General features: G+C 34.5%; 1 protein-coding gene across 5 annotated transcripts in view; it reads left to right on the top strand.

Moving 5' to 3' along the window:
- Positions 1 to 26,833, top strand: part of CENPE (centromere protein E) — a 73,647-nt gene that overhangs the window by 33,568 nt on the left and 13,246 nt on the right. For 2 of the 5 annotated variants that reach the window (XM_036854012.1, XM_036854009.1), the window contains 21 exons: positions 544 to 747; positions 2,475 to 2,633; positions 4,469 to 4,759; positions 4,885 to 5,043; positions 5,945 to 6,235; positions 7,466 to 7,756; positions 7,906 to 8,064; positions 8,289 to 8,582; positions 8,685 to 8,837; positions 9,019 to 9,306; positions 9,876 to 10,034; positions 10,208 to 10,489; positions 11,172 to 11,330; positions 12,012 to 12,302; positions 13,236 to 13,394; positions 15,839 to 15,946; positions 17,917 to 18,135; positions 20,125 to 20,322; positions 20,993 to 21,196; positions 23,294 to 23,512; positions 25,615 to 25,800. In XM_036854012.1, coding sequence (XP_036709907.1) covers positions 544 to 747; positions 2,475 to 2,633; positions 4,469 to 4,759; positions 4,885 to 5,043; positions 5,945 to 6,235; positions 7,466 to 7,756; positions 7,906 to 8,064; positions 8,289 to 8,582; positions 8,685 to 8,837; positions 9,019 to 9,306; positions 9,876 to 10,034; positions 10,208 to 10,489; positions 11,172 to 11,330; positions 12,012 to 12,302; positions 13,236 to 13,394; positions 15,839 to 15,946; positions 17,917 to 18,135; positions 20,125 to 20,322; positions 20,993 to 21,196; positions 23,294 to 23,512; positions 25,615 to 25,800 — 4,473 coding nt within the window. Of the gene's footprint in view, positions 1 to 543; positions 748 to 2,474; positions 2,634 to 4,468; positions 4,760 to 4,884; positions 5,044 to 5,944; positions 6,236 to 7,465; positions 7,757 to 7,905; positions 8,065 to 8,288; positions 8,583 to 8,684; positions 8,838 to 9,018; positions 9,307 to 9,875; positions 10,035 to 10,207; positions 10,490 to 11,171; positions 11,331 to 12,011; positions 12,303 to 13,235; positions 13,395 to 13,590; positions 13,882 to 15,838; positions 15,947 to 17,916; positions 18,136 to 20,124; positions 20,323 to 20,992; positions 21,197 to 23,293; positions 23,513 to 25,614; positions 25,801 to 26,833 lie in introns of all 5 variants that reach the window. The other 3 variants (XM_036854014.1, XM_036854011.1, XM_036854010.1) reach the window with 3 other exon arrangements.

Genomic DNA, 26,833 nt, shown 5'->3' with positions numbered 1-26,833 from the left:
ATAATGTGAGATATATTTCTACCAAAATTATTTTGCCCTCTACATGTAATAAAACTCCAGCTTTGGTGAGTATGACTACCTCTGAAAATAAAGATTAATTGGGAATAGGGGGTAGGGAATGATTTCCAGCTTTTAAGGAAAAAAATAAAGTGATAGAGTTCAAGGCGGCTTACTTTTTCATAAAGTCAGGTTAACCCATCATACATGAAGATAATTGTTAATTATCTATAGCTGTCCAGGTAGTTCGTGTCAGTGAACACGCACAAGAGCACACACTCTGGAGCCAGACCATGGGATTCAAAACCTGGTTATTCTTCCCTGGGTGACCTTGGGCAAGTGACCTATCCTCCCTGGTATTGTTTCCTCATCTGTCAAATGGAGATAATACTAGTACCTACCTCATAAGGTTATAGTGATGATTAAACGTGTCAATATATGAAAATAGTGCCTAGTACATATGTAAGTAATATATGTTGGCTATTTTTATTATTATTAAAATTATTATTAACTAAGAAATTCTTCTTTAATGTATTTATATTTTAGATGGTTGGCATAGATAAAAAACAAAATTTGGAAGCCAAAAAAACCCAAGCACTGACTGCAGATGTTGAGGATAATGAGCTAATTGAGCAACAGAGAAAGATATTTTCTTTAATACAGGAGAAAAATGAACTGCAACAAATGTTAGAGAGTATTACAGCAGAAAAGGAACAACTGAAGACTGACCTAAGGGAAAGCATTGAAATGGTAGGATTTGGCACTGTATACTTAGCAATACAGTTTTGTCTTTGTACATTTTAGATTTTTCCAACTTTATTGAGGTATAATTTACATGCAATAAATGTATCTGATATAAGAGTACAGTCTGATGACTTTTGACAAATGTCTCTACTTGTGTACCCTCCACCTCAGTCAAGATGTGGAATATTTCCATCACCCCAAAAAGTCCCCTTGAGTTCTGATCTATTTGATCCTAATCTTACCCTCTGCCCCATATAGTCACTGTCCTTATTTTTTTTTTTACCTTAATCACTTAATCACATTGTTTTCACTTGCCTTTCCCTTCTAGAACATCATACAAATAGAATCACACAGCATACACTCTTTTGTGTCTTCTTTCTACTCTCCTGCTTATCGCTGGGTAGTGTTCCATCGTATGAACAGGCCACAATTTGCTTAGACTTTATCCTATTGGTAGAAATTTAAGTTATCTCCACTATTTGGCTATTTTGAATAAAGATGCTGTAAACATTCATATACAGATCTTTTTATGAACATATTTTTTTTTTATTTCTCTAGAGTAGCTATCTAAATGGAATAGCTGGCTCATAGGTAGATGTATACTTAACTTGATGAAAATTTCCTAGACTAATTTCCAAAGTAGTTGGTACCATTTTACATTCCCATCAGCAAATTAAGAGAATACTGAGGGCGCCACATCCTCACCAACACTTCATAGTATCGGTGTTTTAAATTTTGGCCATTCTATTGGGTGTGTACCTCATTGTTTTCACTTGCCTTTCCCTAATGACTAAAGATATTGAGCATCTTTTCATGCTTATTAGCATGCAATGGCTTATTGGCCATTGTGTATCTTTCTATAAATTATCTGTTGTCTCAGTGATGTGTTATAGATTTCAGTGTACAGGTCTTTTCCATATTTTGTTAAAGTTGTTCCTAAATGTTTCTGTTCTATTTACGCTGTTGTAATTTTTTTATTTCACTTTTAATTATTTGTTGTTAATGTTGTTTGCCAATATTTTCAAACCTACTTTATTTTTTGTTTCTAAATTTAGGGACAATATAATGTGTCTAGATTGAAATTAATATTTTGAGAAGTTTGCTATGGATCATGGTAGAACCTGACCTTTTGTGTAGTTTTCCGTGTTTCTTGGCATTGTCTGTTTGGTTAAAATTGATGAATATAAATAAGAGTACAGACAAAAGTCATATTCGTTTCTCAGTCTCTGGCTTGTGATGTTTTTGTGATCTTGATACTTGAGAAAGTCACTGTTTAAGCTTAATAACTAGGATTAACCCACTTTATGCTAGCAAATGATGCTGCCGTTTTGAGCTTGCTATTAAGCAATGTATAAAACCAAAGTCATTCCAGCATATGACAAGCCCATAACTATATATATATATATATATATGTCTCATATATCATCTGTTGTCAACAAAAGCTTAGAAAGTCTCTTTTGGCTTAGGGGTAGAAAATGAGCAAACCTCTCATGATAGAATACAAAATCCAGTTCTAATTCTCGTGATAAGAATGTAAGATGAGCAATAAAGAAACAGTATTAAAAAAGCAGATTCTTGACCTTTATATGATTAAGACTCTCTTTTTTTAATTAGTCTTTTCCAATGTAGTTTGCCATGATTTCTTCATTTTCAGGCTAAGGTAAATGCTGATTTTTACCTGATTTCATAAATGTAAGCTAATATATTAATCTCAGTGTTTTTTTTAATTCTAGACCATTGAAAACCAGGAAGAATTAAGAATTCTTGGAAATGAACTTAAAAAGCAACAAGAGATAGTTGCACAAGAAAAGAGCCATACCATAAAGAAAGAAGAAGAGCTTTCTAGGACCTGTGAAAAACTGGCAGAAGTTGAAGAAAAGCTGAAGAAAAAGGTGACTTTTTTAAGTTATCTTCCTGGTCATTTTTTGTGACTAAACTTTTTCTTTTTTTTTTTTTTGTAATAAATTTGATTCCAGCAGACCTAAATTCCAGAAATAATACATACCTCGCCAATGAACAGATCTTAATGCTAATATTTTGGATAATTTCAACTCCTACTGAGATGTTAACTAACATCCTTTGTGAGGATTATATTTTTTTAGTCTTTAAATGAGAGAGGGGGCCTTCATTCATCTAAACGAATCATTTGATATATTCATTCATCAAGTACTGTACATTCATACAGTACCACCATGGGCCAGGCACTGTTCTGGGCTCTTGAGATACATTAGTCAACAAAACAAAGATTCTGCCCTTATAGAGATGTATTAGTTATTCTCTAAAATGTAAGATTTATCAGTACAGTCGGCCCTCCATATCTGCACATTCTGCCTCCATGGATTCAACCAACCACTGATCAAAAATATTCAGGGGAAGAAAATTCCAGAAAATTCCAAAAAGTGAAACTTGAATTTTGCCATACACAGGCAACTATTTACATAGTATTTACAACTATTTATGTAGCATTTATATTGTATTCAGTATTATAAGTAATCTAGAGATGAGTTAAAGTATACTGGAGGGTGTGCTTAGGTTATGTGCAAATACTATGTCATTTTATATAAGGGACTTGAACATCCACCGATTTTGGTATCCACAGGGATCCATGGATACCAAGGGATGACTGTATTACCATCTCTTAGATATTTACAATAAGGTGCTACTGTAAAATTTATAGAAGAGCTAAGACCCTTGTAACAATTGTACTCCCCAAGTAATTCTAAAATGCACCCACCAAGATCTTTCTGTATATTCTAGGAGTAGTGCCACATGCATTATAGATAATATATTGTGATTTCCATTGTGCTTCTGTATTTTTTTTTCCTAATATGGGTTCTCTTAATTCTCATCCTTTTTACTGTAACTTAACTGAATATATTAAAACCTTACATCTATTTCATATTCCTCCTAAATAAGTGAAATCAGTAAGTTTATGTAAAAGTTAATGCCTCATTGTTTGTTTGGGCCACCCCATATGGACCTTATTGGGAATGAAAATAAATTATCCAAGTTTTTAAGAGAAGTGGAATTATAGTTATTTGGCAGTTATATCTGCATATTTAGTCTCTTTTTTAATTTTTCTCATTTTCACTTCTTTGATTAACCTAGTGACACTATATTAGTTTCCTAGGGCTTCTGTCTCAAATTACCATAAACTTGATGGCTTTAAACAACAGAAATTTATTTTTTCACAATTCTGGCTCTTAGAAATTCAAAATCAAGATGCTGGCGACCAAGCTCCCTCTGAAGGCTCTAAGGAAGAATCCTTTCTTGCCTCTTCCTGTCCTTGACTCCCAGTTGTCCTTGGTACCCTTGGCTTGTAGCTGCATCTCTCCAATCTCTGCCTCCGTCTACATATGACCTTCTCTGTGTCTCTGTGTGTCCTTTTCTGTCTCTTATAAGGACCCTCTCATTGGATTTAGGGCCCACCTTAACCCAGGAATATTTCTTCTCAGTCCTTAAGTAATTACATCTGCAAAAACCCTATTTTCAAAGAAGATCACATTCTCAGAGTATGGGCAGACTTGAATTTGGGGTGGGACACTATTTGACCCACTGTAGGCACTATCTAAAAGGTTACTTTACTTTTAGTGTTACTTGTCTGTTTATACTGGAGTAGTAGGCAGGGCTATGATAATGATTATTTCAGTTTGGCAAAGTACATTTTACATAAGAATTTTAAGAGGATATAGACAAAATGGTAATTATAAAAACTATATTTCTTAAGAGCCAACAACTCCAAGAAAAACAGCAACAACTTCTTAGAGTACAAGAAGAGATGACCGAGATTCAGAAAAAGACGAATGAAATGGAAAATTTAAAGAATGAACTAAAGAACCAAGAATTAACATTGGAACGTATAAAAATTGAGAGGCTAGAGTTGGTTCAGAAACTTCATGAAAATTATGAGGAAATGAAATTCATAACCAAAGAAAGAAATGATCTAAAGGAATTACAGGAGTCATTTGAAATAGAGAGAAATAAGCTTAAAGGACACATAAGAGAAATTGAAGCTACAGTAAGTCATACCCTTTTCTTTCATCTATTAAATGTTTCTTTAAAAACTGAGTCAGTTGGAAAGGGGGAGGCAATGTTGGGATGATGTTGTTACAATTATTCTTTAAATTTAACTTGCTAATAAAGGGTCTACAAACAAAAGAAGAACTAAAAGTGGCCCACATGCTTCTAAAAGAGCACCAAGAAACTGTTGAAGAACTAAGAAGAAACATTTGTGAGAAGACAGCTCAAATAATAAATATTCAGAAGAACTTAGAAAAATCCAATACTGAATTGCAAGAAAAGGTTTGTCTTTTCTTCCTTCGCTCCTTGTCCCCTCTTCCTTTCTTTCTCTGAAAGAAAAATAAGCAGTAGGTAGTGACTGAGTTATGGTTCATTCATTTATTGAGTAGTATTTGTTGAGTGTCTAATGTAGCAGGTACAGTCCTGGATTATAGAAATAAAATGGGAACAAGGTGGACAAAACCTCTGTGATCATAGAACTTACTTTGTAGTGGAAAGAGGTTCTCAATAAATAAGCAATCAAATGAACAGGATAATTTTAGATAATAGCAAATGCTATGGAGAAAATGAAACATTGGGGTAACTGGACCAACCTGTGTTAAAAGCCTACTATGTGCCAAGCATTGAGACTGTAGCTATGAATAAGACATTGTTCTTTTTCCCCAATATAGGCATATACAAAAATCTCTCAATTCCAGTATGACAAATGCAGAAATATGCTGTGCAAAGCTACATGGTACCACTAGTGATCATGGAAAGGGGGAATCAATCTGTACACATAACAGATTTGTGCAGTAGCATTAGAATTCATCTGAGAATGGGGGCCATTCATTTATTGAGATATAATCTGCTCAATTCTGATTTTTCTCCTGTTGCATTTGGGAACTGGTATAGAAATGAAGCATGCAACTGACTGGATTGATAATTTGTTGGTAAAGTGTACTTTGGATGTAAGCTGGAGAAAAAAACAATTATGACAGACTATTACTAGCAGAAAAGTCATGAATAATAGCTTGAGTAGGAATCAAGAGGAAATGAATAAATAGGAGTTTGTGCTCCATGGTAGGCAATGAAGGTTCAAAATCACTTTCATTGCTACGGAAAGTAGCCTCATCTTTTCCCTTTAAAAAATTATGATAACACTCTCTAGATAGTAACCTTGGTATTTTATGAATATCACAAGATCCCAGTGCTTCATGAGGAACAGGAGCTACTTCCTAATGTGAAAGAAGTCAGTGATATTCAGGAAACAGTGGATGAACCAGAGCTATTGAAAGAACAATCCAAAACCAAGGATTCAAAAACACTGGCAAGTGTAGAAATGGAAAGTCTCAGGTTGACTGAAAAACTTCAAGAAAGTCACGAAGAAATAAAATCTCTCACTAAGGAAAGAGACGATCTTAAAATGACAAAAGAAGCACTTCAGGTTGAATGTGACCAACTGAAAGAAGAAATCAGAGAAACTTTGACTAAAGTAAGTTTCATCCTTTCCTCCCATTTTAATAAGTGTTTTATAAATAAGTCTTTGGGAAAAGGGGCATTTATAATGTTCCTACCAATTTTCTTTAAATGTCTCTTAATTATGAAGTGATTGGAAACAGAACAACTAAAAATTGCTCATAATTACTAAGAAACTATGGAAAATGAGTTGTTTTCTTAAATATTCAAAATGATTTAGAAAAAGCAGTGTTAAATTACAGGAAAGGATAAAGTCAAAAACACTGTTTTCTTCCCTTGTTTAAACCTATTTCCCCAGCATCCCATAACGCGTTACCATCTTCCTCACTGATCCAGTCAGAAATCTGGGAATCGTTCCTACTACTATCCCTTCCTCCCCACTCACTCTATAATCCAAGAACCAAACCTTGTTGATTTTAAGGTGTGTGCCTGTGTGTGAAATCCTCCCATTCTTCTCTCCACATTGCTGATACCCTAATCCGAGTCACGATTATTTCTCTCTGGCTTTGTGCAATAGCGTCCTACCTGGTCTCCCCATTCATATCATACTTCTCTAATTCATTCCCCTTTCTGAGCCCAAGTGATCTTTTCTTCTTAAAACCTTTTAATAACTTCTCATTGCTCTTGAAGAACATACCAGCGTGCTGCTTCACATGAGCTTTGAGACCCTAGATCGCAGACCTTGCTGGTTTCTAGCCCTGTTTCACCTCACTCTTCCTCCTGCTCACTGTGCTCCAGCAACTCTCATCTGTTGCTCTTCTGCATCTCATGCCTTTCAGATGTTCTGGTCTCCCTTCCTGTAGTATTTCCATAGTCCTCTTTGCCTCACAAGTGCTCTCATCTTTTAGATCTCCACTGAAGCTTTCCATCCCCTAGGAAGCCCTTCCTAAGCACTCACAATAGGTTAGGTTTGCCACTGGTAGCCTGAAAGAACCCAGCACCTCTGTTTGGTAAGATCTGGTATAATATGTATCTTTCCTTCTAAAGTGTGTCTCAAAAAGGCAGATCATGTAAAGTGTCATTTCCCATTTCATCTCCAACCTCTAATAGGATACTGACAACACAATGAGTACTCAATAAATGTGTTAAATATCTGAATAATGGAAGAGTGGGTGAGTGGAAATATTATTCTGTAAATGAGCTGTTGAATCCCTGACTTAATTGTTTTAGAAAGTATCCTTGTTTCTTTTCCCCTAAAATAAAGTATCTCTGGATACCAACTGTATTGTTTTATGATCCTCTTAAGATTCAAGCATCTCAAGACAAACAGGAACAGTCCTTCAATATGAAAGAAAAAGACAATGAGACTAAGAAAATAATGAGTGAGATGGAGCAATTGAAGGAGCAATTCAAAGTCAAAGATTCAGCACTACTAAGACTAGAAATGGAAAAGCTTGAGTGGTCTGAGAGACTTCAAGAAAGTCATGATGAAGTGAAATCTATAGCTAAGGAGAGAGATGACCTACAGAGGCTACAAGAAGTTCTTCAGTCTGAAAGGAACCAACTCCAAGAAAACATAAGAGAAATGGTAGCTAAAGTAGGTTTCATCCTTTTTCGTGTGTGTGTGCTTAGTATTCTGTAAGCAAATATCTTGGTAAAAACTAAACCTTTGGGGAAAGGAATTAGTTACAGTGTAATGGTTATAACGTTTTCATAAATTTCTTGCAATTTCCTTTAATAATGAAGCACCTAGAAACCAAAGAGGAACTTGAAGTTGCTCATTGTCACCTAAAAGAACAGGAGGAAACTATTGGTAAATTGAGAGTGGATCTTTCAGAGAGGGAAACTGAAATATCAAGCATTCAACAGGAATTAGAAACAACAAATGATGAATTACAGAAAAAGGTAAATTGGGAGTAAAGGAACAGTGGGAGAAAACTTAAGGGAGGTAGCTAACTGGATTACAAAGACTACTGTTTACCTCCTAAATTGTTTTAGAAAGCATACTGGATTTTTTTCCTTAAAAAATATACATACACATATATATACATATATAAACACACGTTTTTATGTGTGTGTGCATATAAGTATATTTTTGGCTATTATCTTATTTTATTATTATTTTTAAGACCCAAGAGCTTCGTGAGAAACAGAAACAATTTATTACCATAAAAGAAATCAGTGAAACTCAGGAAAAAGTGAGTTGGAATGAACTGGAACAGTTAAAGGAACATCTCAAAGCCAAAGATTCATCACTACAAAGAATAGAAAGCGAGAGGCTCAAGTTGACTGAGAAACTTCAGGCAAGTCAAGAAGAAATAAAAACCATAATTAAGGAAAGAGATGATCTGGAAAGGGTGCAGGAAGTCCTTCAAAAGGAAAGAGACCAACTCAAAGAAAACATTAAAGAAATTGTAGCTGAAGTAAGTTTCCCTCTTATAATGTTTTTGGATATAAAAATAGTGTTAAAGTGATAATGATGATGTTCACTACTAAGTTTGATTAATTTTCCTCCAATCATAAAGGGACAGAAAATCAAAGAGGAACTAAAAGCTACTTACATTCTTCTGAAGCAGTACCAAGAAACCATTAATACAAGGAATAGTTCAGAGAAGACAGATCAAGGAGCAAATATTCAGAGAGACTTAGAAATTTCAGATGCTGAATTACAGGCAAAGGTAGGTCTTGTTTTGTTAAGTTGGTAAATGACATCTGATTATTATGTTCATCATATCCCTTACGGAAGAAAATAATACATACGTTAGACTAAAATGTAAAGATGATTACCTTAATTTTAGAGACAGTTCTTTTTCCTAAAATTTTCTGTCTATGTCATAACTTGTTTTATGATTTTCTCAGATTCAAGAACTTCAAGAAGAAGAACATCAACTTCTTAAGATGAAAGATGTCAGTGAGACTCAGGAAAAAATATGTGAAGTGGGAAACTTGAAGAAGCAACTTGAGGCCCAAAAGTCAACCCTGGAAAATACAGAATTGGAGAACATAAGGTTAACTCAGAGACTCCATGAAAATTTTGAAGAAATAAGATCTGTTACAAAAGAAAGAGATGACCTTAGGAGTGTGGAGGAGACTCTCAAAGTAGAGATAGACCAGCTCAAGGAAAACCTAAGAGAAACCACAATTAGAGTGAGTTACCATCTTTCCCCCAACTAGTAAATATGACATCGTGTCCTAAAAGAGCCATGGTTGATAGAGTTGGTGAGGCTGTAAAATTGGTCCAATCTTGGGGAAGCCTGGAGGTATGGATATATGATAATATCTTCCAAAGTTTTCAATAAGTGTATGCATTGACCCAAAAAGTCCAGTTATTGCTGTTTATCCTATACACATTAGCATGACTGTGCAAAGATATTTGTACAAGTTGCAATAACAAAATAAAGCAAACCCCAAAACAGGAAAAATTCTAACTGTCCATTAGTAGAGACTGGTTGAATCAATACAGCACATTCAGACCACGGAATACCAACCCACAAGTAAAGAACGAGATAGAGCTGATTTGGAAGTATCCTGATAGAGAAAAGTGTTACGTTACAGAGTAGTGTATCTAGAATATATTGACATCTAAGTCATTTAGAGGATGAGAACTGGGAGGCCTAAGGAGAGAGGGGAATTTTTACTTCTTACCCTGTACCTTTCTACACACGGTTGAATTGTATTATTCTGAACGTATTATTTTTCTTTCTCTAATAATAAAGGACTTGGAAAAACAAGAGGAACTAAGAATTGCCCAGATGAATCTGAAAGAGCACCAAGAAACTATCGATAAACTCAGAGGAAATGTTTCAGAGAAGACAGATGAAATATCAAATATTCAAAAGGCTTTAGAAAACACAAATACTGCCTTAAAAGCACAGGTATTTCTACTAATATCTAAGTAACTGAGAGTTTGAATCAAGTCTTTTGTGTTATGAAACAGGATATCAATTAGCCTAATATACATAGAGACTTACCTATTCAATTTAGAAACTATTAGCTTTTTCTCTATATCTATCTATATCCTAACTTCTTATTGTATGATTATCTCAAGATCCAAGAACTTCAGGAGAAGGAACGTCAACTTCTTAAGGTAAAAAATGATCTCAGAGAAAATACATATCAAACAGAGCAGTTGAAGAAGCAATTAGAGGCCCAGAATTCAACCCTGGAAAGCATAGAAACAGAGAAGTTAAGGTTGACTCAGAAACTTCAAGAAAACCTTGAAGAAATAAAATCGGTTACTAAGGAAAGAGATGACTTAAGAAGAATAGAGGGAACCCTCAAAATGGAGCAAGACCAGCTCAGTGAAATTCTCAGAGAAACAAAAGCTAAAGTAAGTTACACTCGTTCCTCTTCCCAGCGAGTTAATGTGATGTTTTCCTTACATCAATGAACCCTTCTTTGAGATGAGTGGTACTTTTGGTGAGAAGTAACAGGATACAACCTTTTAGGCAGGTAATTTGGTATTATTTTTGAAAATTTTAAATTCTGTAACCAGCATTTTCTTCATGGACTTTACCCTACATGTACACTTATTCAATTTTTAAGGTAAAGAAAAATATATATGTGTGTGTATATTCATAACACGCACACACACATATACCATAAGGTTGTTCATTATAGCAATTTGTGATAAAAAATAGGAAATAACCTAAATGTCTATCACAAGGAAACTGGGTAGATAGAAGCAATATGTCAGGATACGTGCAACCCTTAAAAAAATGAAATAGATTTGAATGTTCTAATTTGGAAGCTCAAAATAACTCTTAGGGGGAAAAGCAAGTTGTAGAATAGTATGTGTATAGCATGTTTACCTCTGAAAAATATGAGTACATTGTGGGGAGGTAAGGACAGGGGAAGGGAAAGCCGATAACTTTCTAACAACATCAAAGATGTGGAGTAAAAAATAAGAAATGTATTCTTTTTACTAAGAAAATGTATCACTTTCATTAAAAAGAAAATACTAGTTAACATTAAGCTGTGTCATTGTCTTTTAATTTTTTCTAATAATAAAGGACCTTGGAAAACAAGAGGAACTAAGAATTGCTCACGTGCATCTGAAAGAGCACCAGGAAATTGTTGATAAACTCAGAAGGATTGTTTGTGAGAAGACAGAAGAAATATCAAATATGCAAATGGATTTAGAAAATTCAAATGCTAAATTACAAGAAAAGGTATTGAGGGTGTCATGGCGCTTATATGTTTGGATACCTGATTTATTCCTAGAATAAAAAGTAATGCCTAAAATCCCTGAGGGATGTAAAATGCTTTAGCCACATTAGAAAACAACTTGGTAGCTTTTACTAGCACTGAACCATATACCTGCCTGTGGCCCAGCATTTCCACTCCTTGGCTGTGTACCTAAGAGAAGAAAGTGCACACTTCCACATAAAGACATACAAGAGTGTTCACAGCAACTTCAGTCATAATTGCAAAAAACTGAAAACAACCCAAATACCTATCAACAGGAGAATGGATAAATACATTGTGATTTATAAGTTTAAAAGCAGGCAAACTGATCTGGGATGAAAAAGGTCAGAATAGTGGTTTGTTCTAGGAAGGGACACATAGGAACCTTATGGTGAGGTAAGTAAATGTTCTGTATTAATTCTGAGTTGTATTTTAATCTGAGTTGTAGTTACATAGCTGTATGCATATGTCAAGAATAGTTGAGCCATATACACATAAGATTAGTGTGTAGTTATATAAATTATACCACAAAAAAAAGTAAATCCTGTATGGAATTACACAGAATATTAATGAGTGACATGGGAAAACTGTCTTAATCAGCTTAGAAACTATTCTTTATCCCTCCCTAAGAAACTATCTAACCCTAACGTTACGATTATCTTAAGGTCCAAGAACTTAAAGCAAATGAACATCAACTTTTTAAGTTAAAAGAAGAGGTTAGTGAGACACAGAAAAAAATGTGTGACATAGAGCGACTGAAGAAAGAATTCAAGGCCCAAAGTTTAACTCTGGATAAAATAGAAATGGAGAACTTAAATTTGGCTCAGAAACTTCATGAAAACCTTGAAGAAATGAAATCTGTAATGAAAGAAAGAGATAACCTAAGGAGAGTAGAAGAGACTCTGAAACTGGAGAGAGACCTACTCAAGGCAGACCTGCAAGAAGCCATAGCTAGAGTGAGTTGTGCTCTTTCTTCCTGTCAAGTAAACATGTTTTTACTGCAAGAAGTTTGAAAATAAGTGATATTGTTGGTGAAAATTTGAATGTTATAATCTTTTAGGGAAGCAGTTTGACAATAGCATTTTAAAAATTATCAACATATACATTTGCTACAGCAGTTTTGTAGAAATTCATCCTACCAATATATTCACATATCTGGACAGAAATACAGCAGCATTCACTACAACATTGTTTGTGATGAACAATCAGAAACAATCCAAGTATCTACCAGTAAGGCACTGGCTAAGTGGTGTTTGTCTGTATAGTGGAAAACTAAGCATAAGAATGGGACACTTTATGTGATACTGATTTAGAAAGATATCCAAGTGGTGTGAAATTTGAAAAATAAGTGGCAGAGTTCAGCATGTGACAGGACTGCGATGGGTGAGGCTAGGGACAGGGACTTGGACTTTATGTCCTTCTGTACTGTTCTAATTTGGGGGTGGCATGGAGGTTTTGTTTTTTTTTTTTTAATTTTTATTTATTATTTATTTATTATGTTTATTTTTGGCTGTGTTGGGTCTTCATTTCTGTGTGAGGGCTTTCTCCAGTTGCGGCGAGTGGGGGCCACTCTTCATCGCGGTGTGCGGGCCTCTCACTATCACGGCCTCTCTTGTTGCAGAGCAGAGGCTCCAGATGCTCAGGCTCAGTAGTTGTGGCTCACGGGCCCAGTTGCTCCGCGGCATGTGGGATCTTCCCCAGACCAGGGCTCAAACCCGTGTCCCCTGCATTGGCAGGCAGATTCTCAACCACTGCGCCACCAGGGAAGCCCCATGGAGGTTTTTTTAACTATGAACATGGGTTTTTTAAGATTTTGTTTAAGTAGTTCATTGTTAAGAAAAGGTAATGTGCCTTTATATCATATTTCTCAATTTCTTCTAATAACAAAGGATCTGGAAACACAAGAGCAACTAAAAATTGCCCATATGCATTTGAAAGAACACCAAGAAACTATTGATAAATTCAGAGAGAGAGTTTCAGAAAAGACATCTCAGATTTCAAATATTCAGAAGGATTTAAATAAATCAAAAGACGAATTACCGAGAAAGGTATGTGTTGTTCTGTTCTTTGGAGGAATAACTGTGCCCAAAATTACTTATGGAATGAGAAAGGACATAGATACAGATATGTCAATATAGATATATATGTACATGTACTATACTATATGTACATATACATAGACACTATTTTCCTTTCTTTAAGGAATTCTGTTTGCATTTTAACTTGTTTTATAATTATGTCAAGATACCAGAACTTCAGAGAAAAGAGCTTCAACTTCTTAGAATGGAAGAAGACGTCAATAAAACTCATAAAAAAGTGAATGAAATGGAACAATTGAAGAAGCAATTTGAGACCCAAAATTTATCTGTGCAAAATGTGGCAATGGATAACTTACACTTGACCAAGAAACTGTATGAAAGCCTTGAAGAAATAAGAATTGTAGCTAAGGAAAGAGATGAGCTAAAGAGAATAAAAGAGTCTCTCACAATGGAAAGAGACCAATTCAGAGAAACATTGAGAGAAATGATAGCTAGAGTGAGTTCAGAATCTTCCCCTATCTAGTAACTATTTATAAGAATCAAGCTTTCTTGGAAAGGGTAACAGTGTTTTTTTTAATATTTCCTGGAAACGTCTATAAACAGTGAAGGATAATGAGGGAAACTATTAATTATAATTTTTCACACAAATAGAAAATACAGTTTTAAAAGAAGCCAAAATGATGTTATTCAGATATTACTACTTTTTTTTTTTCTTTTTGGTAAGAACATTTTTTTTAATTGAAGTATAGTTGATGTACAGTATTATATGTTACAGGTGTGCAATATAGTGATCCACGATTTTTAAAGGTTTTACTCCATTTATAGTTATTATAAAATATTGTTTATTCCCCATGTTGTGCAGTATATCTGGGTAGCTTATTTCATACATAATAGTTTGTACCTCTTAATCCCCTACCCCTATATTGTCCCTTCCCCCTTCCCTCTCCCCACTGGTAACCACTGGCTTGTTCTCTATATCTGTGAGTCTGCTTCTTGTTTGTTATATTCATTAGTTTGTTATATTTTTTAGATTCCACATGTAAGTGGTATCATACAGTATTTGTCTTTCTCTGTCTGACTTATTTCACTTAGCATATTCCCCTAGAAATCCATCCATGTTGTTGCAAATGGGAAATTTTCGTTCTTTTCTATGGCTGAGTAGTATTCCATTGTGTATGTGTATGTGTATATATATATATACCACATCTTCTTTATCCGTTCATCTGTTGATGGACACTTGGGTTGCTTCCATATCTGGGCGATTGTAAATAATGCTGCTATAAACATTAGGGTGCATGTATCTTTTCGAATTAATGTTTTTGTTCTTTAGAAAATACCTTTTTTTTTTTTAACTTTTTATTTTCTATTGGAGTATAGCCTATTAACAATGTTATGATACTTTCAGGTGCACAGCAAAGGGACTCAGCCATACATGTGCATGTATCCATTCTCCCCCAAACTCCCCTCCCAATTCTTTAGTTTTAAGAAAAAAATTGTTAAATAAAGCAGACTATTTTCTTCAGTGTAGTTTTTAAAAGGGTTTTTAAACCAGGAAATAACATTATTCTCAGTGGAGAAATATTTGTAAAAGATTAAATATCTCATTTCTCTACCTCTACACGATAGAGTTTTAAACATAGGCTCTTGTTAGTGAAGTTAGAAGGAAGAAAAGCAAGATGAGTATAAAAAAGGAAGTTCTACTAATATGTCTATTTATAGATATTCAGAATCACATATCTTGAACTGAACTGAATCCCTCTATAAAATTCAGACAAATAAGAAATTGTATGAAATCTATAAAAATCTTATTTTCATATTTCATTCTCATGTTCATCATTATCTCATAGTAAAGAAATAATAAAATGGAAAGCAATACCATTTGTAATCTCAGTAGAAATTTCAGACAGTTGGAAATCATCTTTATGTGGGCTCTAACTAAATTTATAGACTTAATTCATTCAACAAGTATTTATTGAACAATGTTTTATTTTGCACTTTTAATCAGAAATACAAAATATAAACAGGATATGAATTTTCTGTTCCAAGGTGCTGGAAAGAATATATGAACAGGGCTTGGAACACCACAGGCAGTATACTTGGTTTTGCTAGCATATATGAGTTGGCAGCGGTGATTCTAAGACAGAGATTTGGAAGAGTAGGAACCAGAGATACATCTAAAATCCAATTTGCAACTATAGATAGTAAAGCAACAAATCCTATCTTCAAAACATATGTGGGTTTCCCACTTTTTCCAATGAGTTGAGGTCACTCAGCATAAGACTTAGTGTTACTGTTATTCATTTTCTGAGCATTTTTAACATTGCTTTTGAGTTGCATGTGTGATATTTAATTCCATTATTGAAAAGATATAAAAATGTAATCAAAGTATATGATTAGACATTATATGTTAATGTAGTTACAGCTGAAGCCTTGCTTATTTCTTTGTATCAAAGCAGAAGCAACAGAACCACGAAGAGGTAGTAAAATATGAAAAAAAATTACTGTGTGATGGAAACCAACACCTTATAGAAAGCCTGAGAGAAAAGTGCTTCAGGATAAAAGTAAGTGCTCTCCTGTTAATACTACAAATGATTATTTGTAGTACCCTTCCAAAGGCCTAATGTGGAATGAACAGATAATGCTCAATGTTTTTCTAAACTTTATAATCTAGTACAAGTATGTATATGTGTACATATTTACGTGCATACACCACACACAGAAAACAGAGGAGTTTGTGATTTTAAGGCCTCACTGGAAAGGTGATGTTTGAGCAAATACCTGAAAAAGGTAAAGGATCAAGCCACACAGGTATACAGGGAAAGAGCAGTATAAGCAGAGGGAACAGCAAGTAGAAAGCTTCTGAGACAGAAGCCTGCCTGGCGGGTTCCAGGAACATCAAGAAGGAGGACAGCCAGTTAGAAATGAGGTCAGGAGTTAATGGGGAAGAGGCAGGCTGTGGGGCCTTCAGCAGACTTCGGGTTTTACTGTAAGACGGAGAATCCCTTGGACAATTTTGAGTACAGAGAGACATGATCTGAGTTACATTTTAAAGGAATGTTATTGAAAATGAGTGGAAGCAGGAGGGCCATGTGAAAGACTAATTTCAGTCATCCAGGCAAAGGTGATGGTGGCTCAGCCCAAAGAGGTAGCAGCGCAACTGGTGAGAAGTGTTCGGATTCTGAATACATATTGAGGGTAAAGCCAACAGGATTTACTCTCACCCCTGTTAGAATGCAAAGTCCCTAAAAACTTTTTTGTGTTGGTTATGGCTGTATCACTTAGAAAAATTCCGGACAGAAATCAGCATTCAGTATGTATTTCTTAAAAGTACAAATGAATGACTCTACAGTGCTGCTCCATACCATGATGTGATTCATTCTGAGACTAAAGGAAGACTCCCCCCTCCAACATCCCACATTAATGAACATCTGTCTAGCTTTTCCTTAAATTATAAAACAGAGAGCTCGTTGTTGTCAGAAGCCCCTTCTATAATTTAACACCCTGAACTAAACATGTTATTTATTACATGACTGTAGCAACTTGAACTTAATGTGTTCTTCCACCTGTACTCTGACCAAGGGGTCACTTGCCTAGCCTCTCGTCATTTGTGTTGATGGGCCTAGGCTCATTGAGTGTCTTCCACGTGCAGGCACTGTACTGGGTGCTTTACCTCATGAGATGGGTTTTATTGTTCCATTTATAAACAAACAAACTGAGGCTCAGAGAGAAAGTTTAGTGGTTACCCAAGATCACATAGGTAGTAAATTAGTAGAATCAGGGTTTGAAACCAGGTCTGACAAAGTAAAACTTGGGCATAGAAGCATTTTTACAAATATAATTTTATTTCCTTTAAACTATAGTGTCTATATATTTTATAGATTGCATAGATATAGATATTATTTAATATTTGATCCCCTAGAAAACTTTGTGGCAATTATTGTGGTCTTCATTTTGTAGTGGTGAAAATGACTCAATGTTTCCCCAGTCAGCAAGTGGCAGAGCTAGAACCTGAACTCAAACTCTGATAAAAGGTTAGAAGACTTGGATTCTAGGCAGATAATAGAAATGTGTGAAGAGGCTCCACCAAGTTGACAAATAACTAGTTTGATTCTTAGTCACCTATCTACTCACTTACACTGCCTTCTGTAAATAGAAGCCAGCATTCAGCCTTGAGCTACAATACATACTAGATTGAATTCACTCACATTTCTCTTCAGACTTTGTAAATAAATGCTCCTTCAAATCATGGATATTCAAAAGACCAAAAGAAAATGCAGCAAAATGATAACAATGTTTGCTTCTGGTTTTCTTTGTTATATTTGTTTAAATTCTTTTAAATTTCCACAATAATTTCTATAATCCAAAATCAACAATAAGAGTTCGCTTTTGTTTATAAACACAAAGGTCGTAATTTATTTTTCTCCTACAAAAAGTATTAAAGAATTAAGTTTTGTTGCAATTCTAGGGCTGAGACTATTTCTTGTTAAATTAGAATGAATTGGTAAATTGAATAAACTCTAATTTTCTTTAGGAGCTTCTTAAGAGATACTCAGAGATGGATAATCATTATGAGTGCTTAAATAGATTGTCTCTTGACTTGAAGAAGGAAATCGAAACACAAAAAGAGCTTTCAATTAGAGTAAAAGCAAACCTCTCACTTCCATGTCCACAAAGCAAGCAAATTCAAAAACTTCTCACTGCAAACCAAAGATGTTCCATGGAATTTCATAGAGTCATGAAGAAACTTCAGGTACCATCTTTTTTAGTATTATCTTTGTAAATATCACTATAAATTTCCATTACAAACTTTAGTGTTTAAGTCCTGCTTTGAGAATTGACATATTTGTTATTTAGTGTATTTACTACTGAATTAAAGATTATGTGGGTCTAAGAACAGTGTGTGCAAGATCCTCAATGCACCTAGGACCTGTTTATTCAACAAAACCTGAGCTTTGCCTATGGGCCTAGACACTGTCCAGGTGTTCAGGAGACAAGTATGAATAACATCTCAAGGATCTCATAGTGAGTTAGGCAGACATATAAACAGGTAATAAATGTAGCAATAGAAGTACGTTTAGATTATATGACATACCAGATAAAAAGTTAAAGAAGATAAGACTGTAGTAGAAGACAGACTCAAACGATAAAGCTTGGAGTTCATTTTGTAAATGAGACAGAGCCATTGGACAGTTATTTTAAGGTGGTGGCAGTAGCATGATCAGATTATCATTTTAGATAACTTCACTGCAGACAAAGAAGAAATGAGTTTGTGGAGGATAAGCCTAGCGGCAGAGAGAAGAGATAAGAGACAGTTACAGTGGTCCAGATGAGCTATTATGAGCGACTGTACTGCTAGGGAAGGATTCATAGGAATGGAGAGGACAGACGAGATTAAAGAAACATTTGGCAGCTTAAGATAGTAGTTCGTGTGATTGGTGGTGGAGGTACGGGAGAGAAGTTTAGATTGAGTCCCAGGATTTGGGCTTAGCCAGGTTTGTGGAGAGTGGTACCATTAACTGAGATAGAGAGAGGGAAAAGAGATTAGGTGTTTAGTTTGAGAAGTTTTGAGGTAGAGAGAGATACCTAAGACAGACCGTCTAAGAAGGGAGACCAAGCAGGCATTTAGTCAAGAGTCTGAGGCTTGTCAGGAGAAAAGTCAGGACTAGAGATAAAGATTTGGGATTCATATAGGTGATAGATTGCACAACATGTGTAAGGTCGCCCAGAAAACATAACAGAGGAATAAGAGTTTGGGGATAAGTTCGGATAAGATCCGAACTCCAGAAAAGATAGTTCTCCAAGAGACAGTAGCAGAAGAGAGCAACTCATGGGTTCAAGGTTAGAAAAGTCAAAGTGACAGAAAAGAACCAAGCAACAGTGCTATTACTTAAGTCAGTGGAGGAGAGTACGTCAAAGATGAAGTAGTCAAGAGTGGCAGATGCTTCAGTCAGCTAGAATGTGGACTGAAGAGATCTCCTCAATTTGTTGATAATAGAGCTCACTGGTGACATCTGTCAGAGCAGTTTTAGTTGAGTGGTTAAGGAAAAGGCCAAATTATAAGAGTTAAGGAATGGTGGATGTTAAGGAAGTAGGGAGCTGGTATCTGCCCTTCCTAGGTGAATTGCCCCTCACGCCCTGATATTCTTCCACAAACCCTGGCAATCAGATATCCAGAACTTATTGAGGAGATCGTGAAGCATATGGCATTCAAATTATTGTCACCTTAAAGCCAAACATCTAAATATGCTTGACAAGTAAATCTTGGGACATGTCATACCCATTTTGGTTACCCAATCAAGGTAGGCAGAAGATGTTGAAAATGAATCTCGGGTATCTAGCTGGGAACTGGGTGATTGATGACATAATTAACCAAAAGGGGGGTAATAGGCAAAGGTGGGTTTCTAGGGAAAGGAATCATGTGCATTTTATTTATTTTTTATTTATTTATTTATTTTTTCATTTTAAATCTATTGAATTTGAGGTAACTGTAGGACATCCATGAGGTATATCCAGGGGCAGGTCAGAAATATGGAACTAGATGGAGGCCTGGAAGTTATTCTCCCAACTTGCTGAGAAGAGAAAATTGGGGATAGAGAGAGGCTCTTTCCTTCTCCCTCACTTACCAGAGGATATAGATAATAAGAGATGCCATCCTGCCTCATAGTCTCAGGGGTTTAAAACTTCATCTAAAATGTGGTACAAGTTTCATTTCCCAATTTGTTTAATGTTTTTCTGCAAGTATGTGTTAAGCCATGTTACAAAGATAAAGGAAGAACAACATGAATCCATCAATAAACTTGAAGTGGCTTTTATTGATGAAGTGGAAAAGCAAAATGAACTGCTAATTAAAATACAGCACCTTCAACAAGATTATGATGTACCGCCCAAGGAATTAAGGGACCTCAAATTGAGCCAGAGTATGGATCTGCATATTGAGGTACAATTTGTTTAAAATGGGTTTAATTAGATTTCAAGCCTTTTTATCAAGTAGAAAAGTACCTTTTCATATGTTTAGAGTCATTTTTATTTACCAAAAATTAAAAATCAGTTGCAGAATGACAGCTGGCCAGATGTAAAGAGTGCCAAGTAATAGTCTAGCCTCCTTTCGGAACCCTAAAGATACAGAAAATAGATGTAATATCATCAAGTGGGAATTCATGGAACCCCATAATAAGTTTCCGAATGCCTTCTAAAACCTCCTAGATCTGTGACTGGGAGTCAGAAACATTTTTATTACAACAAGTCTGCATGAAGTGTCCTGCTCCCTCTCAGCAGTATGAGGCAGGCATTCAATTCCCAAAACCATGTACAGCCTGTTTTATGCACAGAAAACTACATCCAGAAACAATTCATATTTTGTGATTATTAGTCACAGTTTTATAGTTTTGAGGGATTTTAATTCTAACATGCAGATTTGTAGATGTGCCTCCGTTATAGGCTATACACCAAAATTTTATTATCAAATAACTAAAGTTTTAAATTAGAATTATATTTACAGTACTTCAAAATATTAAGAATAAGAGTTCCATAAGGTGTTTTCCCCTTTTTATGATATTTAGATTAAAACTTTTCTAATGTTCATGTGATTCAATGCTTATTTTTCTCAGGAAATTCTCAAGGATTTTTCAGAAAGTGATTGCCATAGCATAGAGACTGAATTTCAGCAAGTACTAAGCAATAGAAAAGAAATGACCCGGTTTTTGGAAGAGTGGTTGAATGCTCATTTTGATATAGAAAAGCTTAAAAATGGCATCCAGAAAGAAACTGATAGTATTTTTCAAGTGAATAACTTCTATAATAACAAAATAATTGTAAGTAGTAATTTTCTTGTGCTACCTCATTCTTTTTGTTGTTGTCTGCTTTAATTTTTATACCTCATTTGTAAAAAGACTTAGAGCAACTTAATTTTAAGTATTTTCTTAAAATTTATATGTATATGCTTTGTGAAAAAAAAACTGTGTAAAACATCTTCTGCCTCTAATGTATTATGCTTCCTTAGGATAATTAAATATATATTTATACTTGTAAAGAAGATAACAAAATCTTGGTGTGTAGTAATCAATTTGTTACACACAGATTTGGAATCTGTGGAATCCGGAATCCTCTGGCGATTCTCCTCTTTCTTTTCTCACTTCTCACTGCTTCTGTAGGAATTGAGCCTTTTCCCCAAGTAGGCTCAGACAAGGTGAGACACGAGCCTGTTTCAGGGCTACAGGCAGCAGCTGTAGGAAAGCCCTGGACAAGCCTAGCCAGCTGCTTTATTAATAAGGCTTCACATGCTTTTTGTCTCAGCAGTGTCACTGTCACATGCCCTGATCCTTCAACTTTGAAGTTCAAAAATGTGGTTTGTAATCATTGTTCCCAAGGTGATCAGCCCTAGTGGACAGATTCATAAGAAGCAACATTGCTTGAGACCAGTTTATTAATTTGTTTTACTTTCCACTGCTCAGAATATTCATTCTACTTTCTGAAGTAATCCCTATCTCATATACTTAGTAAAATATGCAGTAATCAGAAAGTTGCTTTTTATTATATGTAATTGGAACAAAGAGATCTGGATTAATATTACAGCTTTTAATATTGGTTTTATATTCCTATGTTTGGGTAGTTATTTCCAGACAAAGACTTTAACTTCATCTAGAAACTAAAATCACATTGAAATATAGATAATGTTTAAAAAAAAATGTTTTCCTGTGGCTGGATTGTTCATCCATTTGTTGAATACCCCAAGCAAAATAGTAAATGAGCTGTTTAAAAAAAAAAAAAAAAAAAGTCCACAGTCAATGGAGAAAAGCATAACTGATGTTTGGATAAGATAATTTCCATATAATTCCGTGTTGTTCTGTAATGTTGAGGGCCCAGTTGTGATTAGAAAGTAGGGATTCCTTCAACAAGGTCCTACTGTTTAGCACAGGGAACTATACTCAATATTTTGTTAATAACCTATAAGGGAAAAGAATATGAAAAAAAAGATACATATGTATGTGTAACTGAATCACTTTGCTGTACACCTGAAACTAACACAACATTGTAAATCGGTTATACTTCAATAAAAAGGGAAAGAAAAGAAAGTAGGGATTCCTGCTGTGGGGATCAGCATGGATCAGCATGGATTTGTGGCTTCTTCCAGCACCCTGAAAGAAGGAACTGGTAATTCTGTATGGTGGGCGGTCCATAGTCTAGAGCCATGGAGGGTCCAGGATGCCAGCAAGAACACAACTAATTTAGGATCCAAGTCTGACAGAATTGCCCTAAAACCACAAAGAAATTTATAGGTAAGACCAATAAGGCATCCATGATGAGAGCAAAAAAGTACATCCCTTAGGAATTAGGAAGTAAAAAGATGATATGAGTAATTTCAGAGTTAGTTAGGCTTTGATGTAAAAGAAGACATTGGTTGATCATTATTCCCTGCACAGAAATACAGGGTTTTCAGATTAATTACCAAAAGTCAGTGAATGATTTTCCCTGGAACCACTGAGGTTTGGAATGAAAATAGCTTGTTGTTAAGTTTATTGGTTATGCTCTGCTATTAGATGTCAGTTAATGTTTATATATGACATGATATGTGTCATAACATACATAATAACTTTAACCTGCACAAGTCTTCAGATTCTTCTTCATACATTAGTACTGATCTAATAAGGTAAGATTATCATCTTGCAAATCAATACAAATGCTCTCCAGCCTTTATTCTTTTATTCTCATCACCAACATCCAACATCGTTTGAAATTTCAGGAACTGACGCAAACCACAAAGAGTGTTCACATTCTTTTAAAGTGCTGTTCTGGAATATTCTGAATAATTTCGGCATATGCCTTGCCCTAGAAATTTATTATTTTCATAGTGGGTTTTTTTTTAATGTAATTCATCTTAGAGCTATAATGGTGCTTTTACTATCCAATAGGCTATAATGAATGAATCAACAGAATTCGAAGAAAGAAATGCCACCATAGCCAAAGAATGGGAACATGATCTGAAATCAATGAAAGAGAACAATGAAAAACTGTTTAAAAACTACCAAACTTTGAAGATCTCCCTGACCTCTGGTGCCCTTGTTAATCCTACTACACAAGACAATAAGAATCTTCATGTTACATCAAGAGCTACACAGCAAGCCACAGAGGTATGTACTTTCTTATGTTTTTCAATTTGCAGCTTCATCAAAGACTTAAAAATGCATTTAATATCTTATATAACATTTATATATAACATGTCTTATATAACATTTCAGAGCAAAATTATAGTATTGAATGTGTTGAGTAACATGGACCATCTTTGTGTCCGTGTGATGGGCTTGTTTTTTAAATATAGTTCTATCGTGGCTATCACTCAACTAAATATGAAGCTAGACATTATATAAGAACTTCCCTTTGGATTATAAAACAGAAGTAACTCATAGCTTAATTTGATTACTAGATACAGACACTTAAAGTATTATTACCATACAGTGTAAGTTTCCTAAATCATGTGACTTTCTATTAAAATATAATCTGTGTCTGTATACAGAACTAGTTTAGGGGGAAAGAGCAATTTAGTTTTTCTCTAATTATCATCAGTGTCTTTCATACTGGTTAATGTTATAATCCAGATCAAAATGGAAGAGGCCAAAAATATAACAGATTTCTTAAGCAGATTAACCTGTATCCAAGAATCAGTATGTTATTTGAATAGTTCAATTACTTTGTTAACTACCCTTACGTGGGACTCGGTAAAGAGAACATGCTATTTTATTTTGTTAGCACACAAAATGACTTAGTAGGGCACCCAAGAGTGTATATAATTTATACACTTATACACTTATATAACTTATAACTTATCATTTTTACCAAAATAAATACTTATAATAAAACATCAACCACTAGTTTAATCATTACCAGTGGAAACTAGAAGGTCACTAGTATACTATTGATTGATCTGCTGCACTACACTACCTCAGTCAACTGGCAGAGATAAAATAGCAGAAATTTGAAACCCATCTACCAAAGCAATAAGATAAAGAAGCAGAGGGAAATTACGTCCTTAGTGACCCAGGAAGTGCCCTATCAGATAAGAAATAATATGCTATTAGTTTGGTAATTATGCCAAATTAGAGTAGATTGGTAATGATACAGGAATAGATAACTAGAGTAGTTTGGTAACGATGCAGAAATAGGTAAACAGAGCATTGGAGCAGAACAGAGTTCAGCATCATACTCAGATAAGTATGAGAATTTAGTATATGATAATGGTAACAGCCAGCTCAGTGGGGAAAAGACGATTTACTTAATGTTTGATTCAGAGCAACCATCTAGCTATCTGGAAAAAAAGTCTGGATTTCTACCCCACTCATGAAACAAAAATAAATTCTGAGTAGGTCAAAAAACACATTTTCCAGGAAAACCTGCATATATATGTATGTGAATAATCTTATAAATATGAACAAATTCAGGTATTTAAATTCCAGTATTTTTGTACTTGGAGAAAACTGGAAATAACCTAAGTGTTCATTAGTGGATGATCTCCGTGAAACAGGATGTATATATCCATGAAAACAAATATGAGAGATCTATGTGTATCGATAATGGAAAGATCTGGAAAATATATTATTAGATTTTTTTTTAAATGCAGAACTATATATTTAGTATACTATATATTTAGTAACTATATATTTATTTCCTACTGTGTGTATGACTGTTTTTATGAACTGAATATTCACTTACACTTAGATACACATAGAAAACTTCTGGAAGGATACACCTGAAAGAGTTTAGTCATTGCTTCATTCAGGGTCAGCTAGGGTTCTGAGGTGGGAAAACTTACTCTTCATCAAATGCCTCTGAATTTTTCCATATGCTTGTATTTTTCAAGTTAAAAAGTAGGTAATAAAAATAAAGGAAAAGGCATGTATTACTTTAAAGAGCTAATTATCAAATGTACTTTCTCTAAGTGGTGTTAATTTAAAATGTGAGTACCTATTTAATATGCTTGGCACCATGCTATCTAGTAAATAAATGCTAAACCTTATAAATGTAAAATGTGGGCATTTTTTAATCCAAAAGACATCAGCTTATAAATAAAAAAAAATACATGTGTAAATTGAGTGACATTGGCTTCTCTTCTTTTCTATCCTTTGTTAGTGAAATCTGTGAAAATTAATTCCTATATATGATTATTTTTGTCTTAAACTTATATACTATGACTCTGTCTATATTGGCAGACCTTAAACATGTGTACTTTTTCTAATAGAAAACTCAAGAGCTGGAAATGTCACTCCATGAAGCTAAAGAAAGCGCTATGCATAAGGAAGGCAAGATTATAAAGATGCAGAAAGAACTTGAGATGACTAATGACATAATAGCAAAACTTCAAGGGCAAGTTAATGAATCAAATGATTGCCTTGAAAAAGCAAAAGAAATGATCCAAGTACTTCAGGTAATTTAACAAACTCATTTTATAAATAAAAGGGTTTGGTTTTTTTATTTTCTTTTACTGTTGAATTTCACAGATAATCTAGGACTCAACTTTTACTTCAACTTCCTATTATCTATGAATATCTGAAGTTCAGTGCTCAAACTTTTAAAAAACAAGTGACAACTTAGAAATGAAATGCAGGAGTATATTTTCATTCAAGATAATGATTTTTATCTTCCTAGAAAAATTATTTTTAAGAGATATAAATATTATTCTTTATAGTTTAAAATATATATTTTTTTATTTTTCAAAAAAAGGCTTCCTATCTAAATATTTAACATTCTTTATTAGATAAGTGCATTTTAAAATTCTCTTTTCTTCTGCTTAATCCCTTGTTATTGAGTCCCAGCCTTTCGGCTGACTCTGACCTATTTTCTTTATAAAGAGCAGTAGTATAAATCTTTTTGACCATGAATGCCATTACACAGTTTGCACCCTCATTCATCATATCCTTACCCCTCCCTTTTGTTTTAGCCCAGACACTTCTCACACTTCTGCTACTTGAGTCCAGCCCTAATAAGTATTTGTGCTATTCCTGCTCCAGTGTCTCTTCATTGCAGTTAAAATTAGGAATAAGTCAAGGATGTCTGTTCTTTCCGTTATTTAACATTGTTCTAAAAATTCTGGTTCATTCAGTGAGACATTAAACAGAGAGGCAAGAGAAAATAATCTCAGTTTTGTTTTTCAGCAATTGTTGGTATAGCTAAAAACCAAGAAAATCAACTGTGAGGCTTTAGAATTTTTGATAGTAATTTTTTAATATTTCAAATAATTAAATGACCACATTTTTATTCTCTCAACAAATATTTTTGGGTACCTGCTGTGTGTTGGTCATTGTTCTAGATGCCATGTATACAGCAATGGGAAAAAAAAATAGAAGTTTCTCCCTTCCTTCAAGGAGTTTATGTTCTTGTTCAGGAAGACAGAAAATAATGAAGTATATATGTGTGTCAAATGGTGAAAAGTGCAATGGAAAAAAATTAAGCCAGACAAG

This window comes from Balaenoptera musculus, chromosome 5, assembly GCF_009873245.2.
Source record: "Balaenoptera musculus isolate JJ_BM4_2016_0621 chromosome 5, mBalMus1.pri.v3, whole genome shotgun sequence".
Taxonomy (NCBI): Eukaryota; Metazoa; Chordata; class Mammalia; order Artiodactyla; family Balaenopteridae; genus Balaenoptera; species Balaenoptera musculus.
The sequence above is the reverse complement of the archived record's forward strand: the minus strand, read 5'-3'. Positions and strand labels throughout refer to the sequence as shown.